The 12,347-nt window shown below is 40.6% G+C and overlaps 1 protein-coding gene across 1 annotated transcript in view; it reads right to left on the bottom strand.

The window, feature by feature from the left end:
- Positions 1–10,232: 10,232 nt before the first annotated feature.
- Positions 10,233–12,347, bottom strand: part of TTK (TTK protein kinase) — a 32,989-nt gene continuing 30,874 nt past the window's right edge. Inside the window, exons 19-21 of the mRNA XM_009333129.1 lie at positions 11,902–11,992; positions 11,536–11,633; positions 10,233–10,322 (exon numbers count right to left, since the gene is read on the bottom strand). Coding sequence (XP_009331404.1) covers positions 10,233–10,322; positions 11,536–11,633; positions 11,902–11,992 — 279 coding nt within the window. The remainder of the gene's footprint in view (positions 10,323–11,535; positions 11,634–11,901; positions 11,993–12,347) is intronic.

A 12,347-nucleotide genomic window follows, 5' to 3' on the forward strand; every position in this document is an offset into this window, starting at 1 on the left:
GGAGGCCTTATGCTAGGAACTATGGCAGGAGTCTACCCAAATGATACTGGGCACCTGTTCAAAAGTGAAACCCAGAAGAATTTGACAGGAAGATTGTGAACTCCTTGAACTGGCATTTCCCCATGAAACCACCACTGGAAAGCTTCCAGCTATTGCCCTAAACCAGGGCATAAGTACATGCATATAGCAAAGTGTGAGGCAAGGTGCTGTGGGAAGGCTGAGCACACGGTGAACTGGGCGAAGGAAGGGCCCGTTGAACAAGTTTTGCAGGACTGGTTATAGACCTGCCCATGTAGAAGAAAACCCACCAGTGTGCCAAAGTGGTTATTGGAGCATCGCCACCTGCACTGACCTAAGCTGCCAGCAGGCATTGCTGCTGGCATTATCAGAAGGCTATGTACAAAATGTGACCTCGTGCCAACTAGGTCAGTACGTGGTTACAAGCTGAGTCGAGAAAGTTATAGCGCATATGCAGGACCTAAATGTGAACCTGTAAGACCAAACCTGAAGATCAAACCTCTAACAAGCAGACCTGAACCCTGCTCCTACCACAAAGTGCTGTAGTTGACTACTCTGCTACTTGCTTTCCTGTAGCCTTGCTCCCAGCTTGCATCCAGGCTAAAGTCCTAGCTTCCAGGTGCCCTTCTGAGGCACGGCCTACGATCTCGGCAGGGAAGTTACAGCGAAGTCACAAAACCTGCATGACTACTGGAGGCAGTGGCTCAGGTAGAAGGCGAAGGTGGGATGCCAGATAACGTTCTACAGATATGGTCAAGCCATTGCTGGTACACAAAATGCCTGCTAAAACACGATTGCTTTTCAGTCAACACTGATGTATCTTATCAAATACATTTGAATGCTGCTTGCGAAAATTGTCTTGTTGACAGGCACGGAGATTGAAATCAAGTATCTAGTACCCAAAGAAACCCATCCATAGGGCTCCAGTTAAGGAATCTAACTGTTGCCACAGTGGGTCAGAGCAAGAGGCAGTGTGGTCTGATATTCTTTCCAACATAAACCCTTTCAGCAAGGTAAGCGATTCCATCTCTGGCAAAACATCCCAGACGCTTGGAATAAGAGGTTTAAAGGGAATTCCCAAGCCAGAGATTACATCCATATCGCTTATATTCAGTGCCAAGGATCATCCTAACCTCCCTGAATGCGTCTAATCTCTTTTTGAACACCTTTGGCTTCCACAGTATCCCCCACTAGCCTCATTTTGGGCATAATTCCATTTTGCATACTAAACCCCAGTCTCTTCCTTTCACCTGTTTGAAAATTCTGATCATTTCATCAGCTCCTAGCCCTATGCAATGCTGATTTCTCCCCTCCAGCACCCTGCCAGATTGATAGTTTCCTGAGTGAGTCATACAGCTTGCAGTCTTGTATGGAGTTGTTCCAACTCTTTGGACTCACTCACTGGTTCTCTCCATATTCTCTAGTTTTGCTAGATCCTTTTCAAGGACTGCAGACAGCCTTCAAACCAAACACATTTATATAGCAGCACATCAACATTTTGTTTTGTTCTCTTCCTTTCCCAATAATTAATATTCTAATTGGCTCCTTCAGTACAAGGGTTGGGCAGACATTTTCAGAGAAATACGCATAATGCAGAAGAACCTTCCCCAACTACCACTCCAAAGCCCCTTGTGTTATATGCATATATTAGGATACTTTCCTCCCATGTGAATGCCTTTGTTCTGTCAGTGTAGGCTTTCCTCTGCCATTTCATCAATTACATGAGAGTCTTCTACCTGTTTTCCCACCGGAAGCTCAAAGTTTTATTTTTCTGAATACTCCTGTATCAACAATCAATCTGCTATTTAACCCTAAGATCACTTGGGAACATGCATTACCACAGCTCCTTGACGCCCCTTACTGGTAATCTCCCTTAGGTGGGAATGACTGACTACTTATTCCATAGCTTTCTCCCACCCATTTACCCTTGAGATTTTTCTCCTTGTCTTGGCATATTAGCTTAAGAGCCGTTGAATGACCTTGCATTAGTAGCTTTTAGAAAAAGCCAAATATGCCACATATGAGCATCATGCTCATGGACTCATTGGAAAGAACTAAGTAGATTTGTAAGCATTATTTCTCTGCAAAAGATTCTCGATAGTTTATAGTCGTTCATTTATGCCCTCATTCCGCTCTTTAATGTATTTTCTCCCTTTGATTTATTTATTATGGAAGTCATACTTGGTAGTCTAATTTACCAGCTCCAACATTCTTGAAGACCAGTATCGCATTTACTACCTTCCATTTCTGTGTTCCTAAGGCTAATTTAAAAATCACACAGTACAACGTCTAGCACAGCTATCGCAAACTCCTCTAGACTCCTTCAGTCAATACCGCCTGGGCCTGGAGAGCTGTTAGTGCTCATTTTATCAACTGCCCTAAAAAGCTGCTACTGGCACATCAATTTCAAATAGTTCCTTGGACTAATATCTTACAAAACAGGGCTCTGATGTGAAAACTTCCGAGTCCCTCTGCTCTGAACATGGATGCAGGTAACTTACTTTGCTTTGCTGTCACAGTCTTCTCTTCCCAGAGATGAGAAGCAAAAGCAGCAACGGGAGCATTCTCTAACTCAAAGCGAACAATGTGCCGAAAGCCAGGATTTCTTTGAATTTTCATCTGCTCTCCCTAAAATCAATTCTTCGTTCAGGTTTGCATTGCCCAGCACCCATCACCACAGTTAGGAAATATCTTTACCTTTGCAGTGCTGGACCTCTGCTAAGTCCCAAGATCAGACTGAAAGAGATTTAGGCAGACACCTTTGAGTCAGGTACCCAAGTCCTGCTCAAGGCTCAAAACTCTCGCTTGTCGCATTGCTGAGGTACTTATTGTCTGGGGGTACTTTCAGCTGTAAAACTCACTGAAGCACTACAGTGCCACCGCTGCCCATGCCAACAGGCATCGCTGGCTTGGTGGAAAGGAGCACCTGGCTGCCTTTTACCCAAGCCACCATGAATTTGGAAACCTGACTCAGCAGCTAAGTTCCTTGAAGGGCGCAGGCCACTAGATATGTCCAAATCATATGTAGCAGCGGCAGCCATGGAAGTTTTGTTTTGCATTACAGTGCAATAGCTAGCACGTTCATCAAGTGCAACACGTAGGCTGCAGGCCTTCCTCCGCCTAAGGCGCAGATTTTGGTCAGTGCTTCCTGGTGATGGCTCAGGAGTCCCTCCACCGTGTGGTAGCTGCTGCAGTGCCCAGCGCTCCTCAGCCACCGTGGAGGCAACATCACTGCCTTCTGCTGCACAGAACTGTGCATCCGTAAATCAGACCCCATTGTACGAACATCCAAGCACTGTGTGAATGACAAATTTTATCCCCGTTAAGAATATTTCATATGAACATCCAAGCACCATGTGGATGACAAATTTTACCCCCGTTAAGAATATTTCAAAGTATGATGCCACTCTGCAATAGCAGCATGAAGAGCTCTATCCCCCAGAGAGTCACCAAATGCAACAAGCATTGTACAGACTCGTGGTACGAAACAGCTTTCTTCCAAACCGTAAGCAGACATGACAAGGAATGTAAAGAGCAGACTCACAGAAATATTTTATCCAAGACCACACAGGAAACAAATATCAATGCTAAGAATCTAATTCATATTTCCTTAAGTATAGTTACTTAATTGTATTTTTAATTGGTTTCCAACAGCTACGTAAAATAGGGAAAAAACTTGAGACAGAGATAGACAAAGCATGTAACAAGCAGGTATTCAAAGTTTACTTGCACTTACCACATAACGTGCACATTAAGTGGGTACAGAGACAAGCCAGAGATCTTTAAAATACTGTAAGAGTCAAGACCCATGGGCTGATGCTGTTTAATCATTGACCTTTTCCTTGTGTTTATTAAGGGTTCAAAACAGTGGCACCACTATTCCTCATTAAATTAGTCATCTCTTTCATTGCAAAACCTGCCTGGATTTTAGTAATTCATCCGATTACAGCTGGCATCTTGGAATTGCATCACTGTTTAGCTGTGGATATTCCACCTGCCAAGGGGAAGAAATGAGGTGAGGAGTCAGATCTTTATCTCAGGTTTCATTTCAGCAACTCCCATGAAAGTGTATGGGCAGGCTGTACAAAGACTCCCTCTGTTTCCATACAGGTGTACACCTCTATATCCTACAAGTAATCATACTACATTGCCTCCTCCATTCTTTATAGCCTTTATCTTGCAAGAAGATTTCTCTCTTAATTACTTTATGTGGAGCAGTGAGCAAACAAGGGCATACTCGCAAGCTCACCGACAGACAGACAGGCTTTGTGCTCTTGGCAGGTGGGCACAGATAACTGAGTTGGGAGAAGATATATGCATTGAGCAAGAAGGGAATACTTTTGTATTAGCAGTTTATATTTAGCTGAAACAAAATGTCTTAGCCATGAGAGTGTCTAAGATACAAATATGATAAATAGTAGTATTTGTTTTATCCTTGCTGCTGAGAACTCGCGCAAACTGAAGGAGCAGCAAGGCAATATGAGTGTAGACAACGGGAAGGAAGCAGCAACCTACTTGCCATAACTGGCACCTGCAAGGGTTAGCCTGTGATCCTTGCTGAGGAGCTCAGGAACAAGCTAGGCTTCGGAGATGGACTAGAACTCAAGTTTACTTCAACTGTTTATTTTTTAATTTGATACTTACCACCACTCCCAGAATGAGTTATCTGTTTAGCATGAAACCACTATCAGGTGCTTAAAGAAAGAGCAGAAACCCATAGGAGGGACCAAAACAGAGTGACAATTCGACCACTTACCTTCAGACTAACTCATACCCTGCTCTGCACTCTCTACTGTTAGGGATTGAACCATTCCCTTCCTGCCCATCTACACATTCAGCAGCAGGAGCTTAGAGTGCCTTCCACAAAACCAGATGAGAAGCAGAAGTCTGACTCCTCCAGGGCCATGGAGATAGACCTGTCTTGCCTCTTGGACAAGTGTCCTGAGAGCAGGGAGTTATGCAAGAGAACAGCCTCCTCTTATATTTGTCAAGGACTCAATTCTGGGTATCGGCACACCAAGACAGACTATAAAAGCAGAACCTTCAAAACTTCAACTCCATTTAGTCTTTGAATTCCAACTATACATACAGCTGTTCAGGCTGAGTAGTGCTATACCCATCCATAAATAAAAAAGGAAATCACTCTTCTGCAGTTAGACTTTTCTTAGTGTTAGCTGCTGAAGTAAAAGTTTTTTGGACCGCAATATTAGATTTAAAGGTCGTAAGTTTTCAGACCCATTTTTCGAACAAGAATTACTAAAGGGAACTTACTGAAGTGTTCTCATTTACCTTTCTACTCTGCATGTAGTTGTGGTATCCCAATATTAGCTGATACAGCGTTATACTATACATGTATCCAGTAACAGTGACTGCAAACAGACATACTCTGGTTTAGTCAGCCATCTTCTCTCCCCTTTTTATACATACACAATGTCCTGAACTGTGGCCTCGAGGGACACAGTAACACATGATGGGCATTTTGAGAAATCTTCAGGCAGCAACCTCTGTCACCCAACATTTAAGACTGGTGTTTTCTGTCCTTTAAAGCTACTCATGCATAGCTATTCTGTACTTCACACACACTTTTAAGAATCCAGCAGAATCTGAAAAGGGAGATGGTTGTCTGTAAAGCAAAAAAACAATAGGAATAAACTGAGGGCCAGTAAGTGGCAGCTGCCAAGGTAGGCAGACATCTTACAGCATGTCACTGAGGCAGGGAAGGAGTATAAATCAATTACCCATTTGCAATGGAAAATTTTTATTTAAAAGGGATGACTGAAACAACCCACTGCCTCTCATCAGCCCCAGTCCTCTTTCATAAGCTCCCTCTCATGCCAGCTATATTTCCTGTGGGTTCTTTAGCAGTCATAGAATGAGAGAAAGGATCGATAAACCATACACTACAACAGAAAAAAATAAGGCATGTAACACTGCTTCTCTACATATTCAACACTAAACAGAGAAGCAAAACAGTGAAAGTTAACAATTACAACATTAGAATAATTATGCAAAAATATTTCAAGATCTGTAATCTAGAAAAGTAGTTGGAAGACATTTCAACAACTCTTTGTTGTTTTGATGTTTCTGCAGAGTAAAGATTTTCTTCACAAGTTTCTCTGAAGAGGCTGATACTTCTTTTTGCCCTCTCCAGAGAAAGCCAGAGATAGTGCTTCAGTTCCCACACCGTAAGTAGTCTCCCAAACTGTCTAGAATATGACAGGTTGTCCTGGTTTCGGCAGGGATAGAGTTAATTTCCTTCCTAGTAGCTGGTACAGTGCTGTGGTTTGGATTTAGGGTGAGAACAATGTTGATCACACACCGATGTTTTAGTTGTTGCTAGGTAATGCTTACACTAGCCAAGGACTTTTTAGTTTCCCATGCTCTACCGACTGAGAAGGCTGGAGGTGCACAAGAAGCTTGGAGGGGGCACAGCCAAACTGGCCAAAGGGACATTCCATACCATGTGACATCATGCTCAGCATATAAACTGGGGGAAGCTGGCCGGGGGGGCCGCTGCTCGGGGACTGGCTGGGCATCGGTCGGCGGGTGGTGAGCAATTGTACTGTGCATCACTTGCTTTGTGTGTTATTATTATTATCATATTATTAGTATTATCATTTGATTTCAATTATTAAACTGTTTTTATCTCAACCCACGAGTTTTTCTCACTTGTGCTTTTGCAATTCTCTCCCCCATCCCACCGGGGGTGGGGGAGTGAGCGAGCGGCTGTGTGGTGCTCAATTGCCGACTGAGGTTAAACCACGACAAAGGTGCAGAACATTAACATTTTTTCTTCAGTAACTTCAAGCTTTATAACTTTAACATTTATATAACAGACAAGCAGAGTACAATTAGCATATGTACTCATTATGCTTGAAATACCACTGAACTTCTGCAGGAGTACTAGGGTCTGGGATTAAAAAAAAAAATCAGAAAGAACAGGACCGTTACAGGGAACAAGTCTAACTTTTTCCCTAGAAATATGGGATAGCTGCCCCTGTCCCCGCAGATGCCTAATTGAGGCTCCACAATCTGTTTCATATAACAACAATTAGCTCAACAACAAAGTTAAGTTTATCATTCCAAGTTTGCCCTTAAAAGAGAGACATGCTGTTCCTGCATGTGCCCCATCACTGGGGTGAGCACACATTCTCTGCCCCCTGCTTCAGCCCTCCTCCCAGGCCAGGCTGAGGGGAGAAGGGATGGCATCAGTAGTTCCCACTCCTAGTCACTCTCCCTGTGTAATCCAGAGAATCACTGTTAACCAGAAACAAAGGAGGGCAGGTGCTGAACAGACACAGGAACACCACACCCCAGAATAATTAATGCTCTTTTACAAGCACTTGCTCTGTCACAGCAGGATAGTCCTAACTGGCATATGAAGGCGGTGAGGGCTTAGAGTTTTGAAACACAGACACATTAAGCAGAAGCCTGGTAAAATTACAGAAACACTGTTCTTCATTAAAGAACTTTCTTAATTAGTTATTTGAAGGATTGTTTTGCTGCTTTGAATATGAGAGAGTTAAGAACAAAGTTTCCCACCTATCAAGGGGAGCTTTTATTATATTAGTAAGCTCTGAAAACCTCATTTAAAAATCAAAGCTACTGAAGTTTGGGAAAAAATACAATACTTCCGAGTCTCATGTACCATTTGAAATCAAAGCGTGTGTTATTCTTTCCTCTCATTCTTCAGTTCTTATAGGGCTATAAAGTCATCAAAAAACTGGTAAATCAATGTCAGGAAAGATAGCAAGAACGTATTGAAATAAGGTATTTCCTCCAATATTGCTGTTAAGATAGGTATTTACAACCCGCTATCTCTTTTCTTTGCTATTAACTTCAGATCAAGACATTATGACACTGCTCTGAGTGATACCAATAAAGCTACTACTGCTCAGTGTGCAAGCGTGGAAAAAAGTTATGTTGTGAGCTGAAGAATCATGCAAAGTACAGCTGCCAGTCTGCATCTGGATCACTGCAGAAATAGCTGTGTCTTCCAGGGATAAAAGGTAACACATTTTCTTTAACTGAAGTTGTCAGTAAAGAATGATCCCCCATAAACACTAAGGGAAAGTAAAATAGAGCATGCAGTACAATATGCCTATTCCTATAGGTGTAAGCTATGCTTATCTAAACAAAGAGAAGATAAAGGTATCTCAGCCCTGATAATACACGGGCAAAGGCAGTGGGAATTCCCCTTTTATAGGGTCAAACTGAAAGTTCTCAAAAACAATACCCACATCCTCAGAACATCAAAAACAACTACCCAGTATTTGGTGATGCTCAAAGTCATTTGTAAAAATTCTCTGGACTCCAGCCTCAACTTCCCAAGGCAGCAAGATGTGTTGGCTTAAGTAAGCCTCCAGCAGTGAGAATGACCAGTTTCCCGTCACCAGAGACAGCTGACCTAACCGACCCGCCAGATGGCATACAGATGACAGAAGTGCTATGAACATGCACTTCCACCACAGAGGCAGAAAGAGTTCCCAGGCACCTGATTTGCTCTCCAGTACTTGGATGCATAAATCATACTTCTGTCAGGTCATAAAACCTGGCAGTTTAAACTAGACTACCTCCCTTCTTCAGAGGCTTTACGGAGATTTCACTGTACTGTTACAGGTTCAGGTTAACAGGTAACCAGCAGCACCATGCCATTCAGATTTTTGATCCTCTAAACCTTTCAAGAGTCATGGAAATGAAAGCGACAGAAATCAACTGGTAGCAAGACATCAGTGAAACCTAACGTTCCAAGATGAAAAAGAAAACAATTAAATCCTGTGAATCCAGGCAATCTGAAGAATAAGTACTCATAAGGGGGGGAAGTGAATATTTAAATATGCTTACAATGAAAGACAAACCTCCCTCAACTTAGGCCTTTGTGAAGCATTACATTACGGCATCTTTTCCCAATATGAGTTATCCAAACTTAAACACAAAATACAAAAACTATCACAGAGGCTTTAAAATATTTCAATGCTCTTCTGAAGCTAAGAAAACATGAACGCAGTAATCTAACATGCAGAAATTGTCAAGGAACACTTCCCTAGTGCTGACCTTCAACTTTTTCCATCACTGATCAGGGAGTACAGCATACTCTCAATTCATGCAGATAAACAAGGAAAGAGACACTTTAATAATGAAGTTGGGATCTTTACATGCAGGGCTATTATGAAGGAAAGGCAAAACAGACTAATTCAAAATGCTTGATCAAGATAGAGAGCTGGCAAGCTCCATGTTTTAGAAGGTATCCAAGGACAGCATGGCAGTTGTCATGAAACTGAAAGCAAGATATTTTTTTTCCATTTAAAACTATTAGATACTATTTTAACATCTTTCAATGATTTAAGTAAATTTAAAATTCATACACTTGCACCAAAAATGTAACTCAGTTAAACCAAAACCTGATCAATCCACTAACGATCATGTAAAAAACCAGTCCTGCTACATTCAGTGCATTTTAAACAGTTCTTAGTATTAATGCTTTTAAAAATCCAAATTAGTGATTTCTGAACATCATGAATCTTGATGGGTTTTCTATTATTTTGAAATTTGAAAAGCATATTGGATTTATAGTAGCATTTTTAGTAGAACAAAAGCCATTTTATTCATATAACTCTTCAGAACAGTACTGATGCTTCCACCATGTCACTTAACCACAAGAACAGCTCAAAAACCGGGTGACATTTACATGTATCTACCAGTATTGTAACTGATCACATATATCAACAGAGTGCTTTATTTCCTTAGTCATAATCAAAACTGGACACAAGAGGTATTTGTTGGCAAAGGACAGAACAGCATAATACTGTGTTCACATCATAGGAGATATTTCAAGAGATATTTGCATGTTTTTCCATGTACACCAATTGGCATTTTAGGAACTTCTTTTGTTTTAGCTTCAGGGGGATAAAAGAGCTTAAAGATTCTCATACAAGTTTTTATACTCCAAACACTGTAGTTCTTTGTAAGTAACAAAGACCATAATCACCAACCAGCAATTTTCATTGTTCAATTCAAGTGGCATGCAAGAGTGAAACAGCCCACAGTGAAAAGCATTCAATTAAATTCTTTTTAATGATCTGCAAGCATTATCAGAAGACACAAAGAACATTTTAAAATGTGAACTTTATGCTGAGTGTCCTTTTAAAAGCTAGCAGCACAAAATATTTTTTGAACAGACCAGACATCTCTGTTGCATCCTGAACAATAGTACATCATTTTGTTGTCCATGATTTTTGACTCCCAAGTTTTGCAAATGCTGATACATCAAGACTTTTACCACTGTTGCACTGTTCATATAAAGTCTGAAAGTTAATAGAAACACAGGTATTCAGGTGAACACAGTTGTATTGCACATTAATTCAAACTACATCTTTATAACAAACTTTAGCACTTGAAATAAGTCACATACTGAAATATTCCAAATTCCATACTAAAATTTCTCTCTCAAATCAGAAAATAAAGATACACTTAAGACAGCATAGTTGTACCAGTTGTAATTCAATGTAGTGCCTAAAAGAAACCACATACACTGACTTAGCAGCATGAGCAAAGATATAGAGCTTCACAGGTTGGCAGAGAACAAACTAATTACCAAGATTTAAGATCAAGTTTACTCCATTAATTGCCTCTGATGTGGAAACACCAGTACGGAAGAGAGGGGTATTTGCATACGCAGGGTGAGCAAGCTTTATATGAGAAGAGGAAAATCAGCAGCCACAAACATAGCCACATCACAATATTGTTAAAAGGATAATCTCTTGTTCACCCTCATATTTAAAAAAAAATCAGGTATAACTAGCAGTGTAAGTGTAAATAAACTTCTTGAGATTTACTTTATGCATACTGAATTTGCTTTCTTCCCCATGAAAGCAGCTTAGCATTCCATCTCAACTTATTATATGTGTGACCACCATCACCTCTTCTGAGAGACAGGTGGAAAGAACCAAGCTGGTGAAGAGTTACCAAGCTTCTCTTCCAGTCAGTAAACCGAGAGGCTGGAATCGTAATACCTCAACACACAGGGACTAATTTACACATAGTGATGCATTACCAGTTCAGCAACTTCCAGGAAGTACGAACAGTTGCCGTCCAAAAGCTTGCACACTTGACAGATCGATTTAGATCATTTTTCCATAATAATGGTTCTTAAATTAGAAGACCTACTACAGTTTTTGGGTAGCTTAAAAGCAAAGCAGCAGAGTAAGGAGTGTTTTAGAGAGGAGATGCTGGGGCAGTGGGGGATTTGGAAATAATGCAATACGGATATACTAGGAGGTGGAAAGGAAAGAAAAAGCTAAAATCAAGATTACCATCATCCTTTCAACCCCTCCCATTCAGAAGGATGTGGAGAGATTCTGCACACTTGCAAACAAAAGCACTACAATGTGTAATGTTGTTCCAGCTGTGGTTAAAGCTTTGATATTTGTGTCCTTTCAGCTTTCACTACCAAACATTCTAGCCTTTGTTTGCATGAACACGTACTACCATAGAAAATAGAAAAGAACATTTACTTACCCTAGCAGCTCTAGAAATAGAGTTGGGAGAATTCAAACCAACAAGCTGGCCAAGGATACGTTTCATTTCCTCTGTGGTTCCTTTTGCATTTGGAACACCTGCAGTTAATTTAGAATTATGCTAAAGTTGTATACAACTATGTATAAATTATCAGTGCAGTTTGCAAGAGGTATACAAAAAGTCAGTTTTGAAATGAAGAGTTTAAGAATTAAAATACCAAAGTCTTCTCTGAAACATACATAGGCACCAAGCAAAATAGATTGTTACGCCAGCAAGTGGAAAGTACATGTAAGAGTAAAGCATTTTGTTTTCTTAAACAGAGTTATAAATACTATTTAATAAAAATGTATTTTAAGATACATGTACCTGTTTGACAATGACTTTGAATTTGAACATAGGGATGTATCAGCAACTCAGAAACAGATATTCTTTGTTTAGGATTTCTTATTAAACAGCGCTGCAAATGAAAAAAAGAGGAAGAATGCTTTGCCTATAAATTAAGAATTTTCCGAAGAATTAACAGTGAGGATATTTAAAAGACTCGATAGATGCACGTCAGAACTTCTCACTGCCAAACTACATACTCAGAAAGACTCAATGCAAAATACAGTAGCAGATTAACCTAACGGCCTTCATTAGCAATTATCTTCAGAGTGAAGTTTGGCATCCTGTTTTACTCAAGCAACAACGTCTGAAGAGGTGAAGACCAGAATCTACAATATTCTTTTACTCTGAACGACACAAAATGACACTGAAATGTGAAAGTTAAGGGGGATAAGTGTTTCTGGATTTCAGTTTGTGAGCTGCAGAAC

Source organism: Pygoscelis adeliae, unplaced genomic scaffold, assembly GCF_000699105.1.
Source record: "Pygoscelis adeliae isolate BGI_AS28 unplaced genomic scaffold, ASM69910v1 Scaffold57, whole genome shotgun sequence".
NCBI classification, from domain to species: domain Eukaryota; kingdom Metazoa; phylum Chordata; class Aves; order Sphenisciformes; family Spheniscidae; genus Pygoscelis; species Pygoscelis adeliae.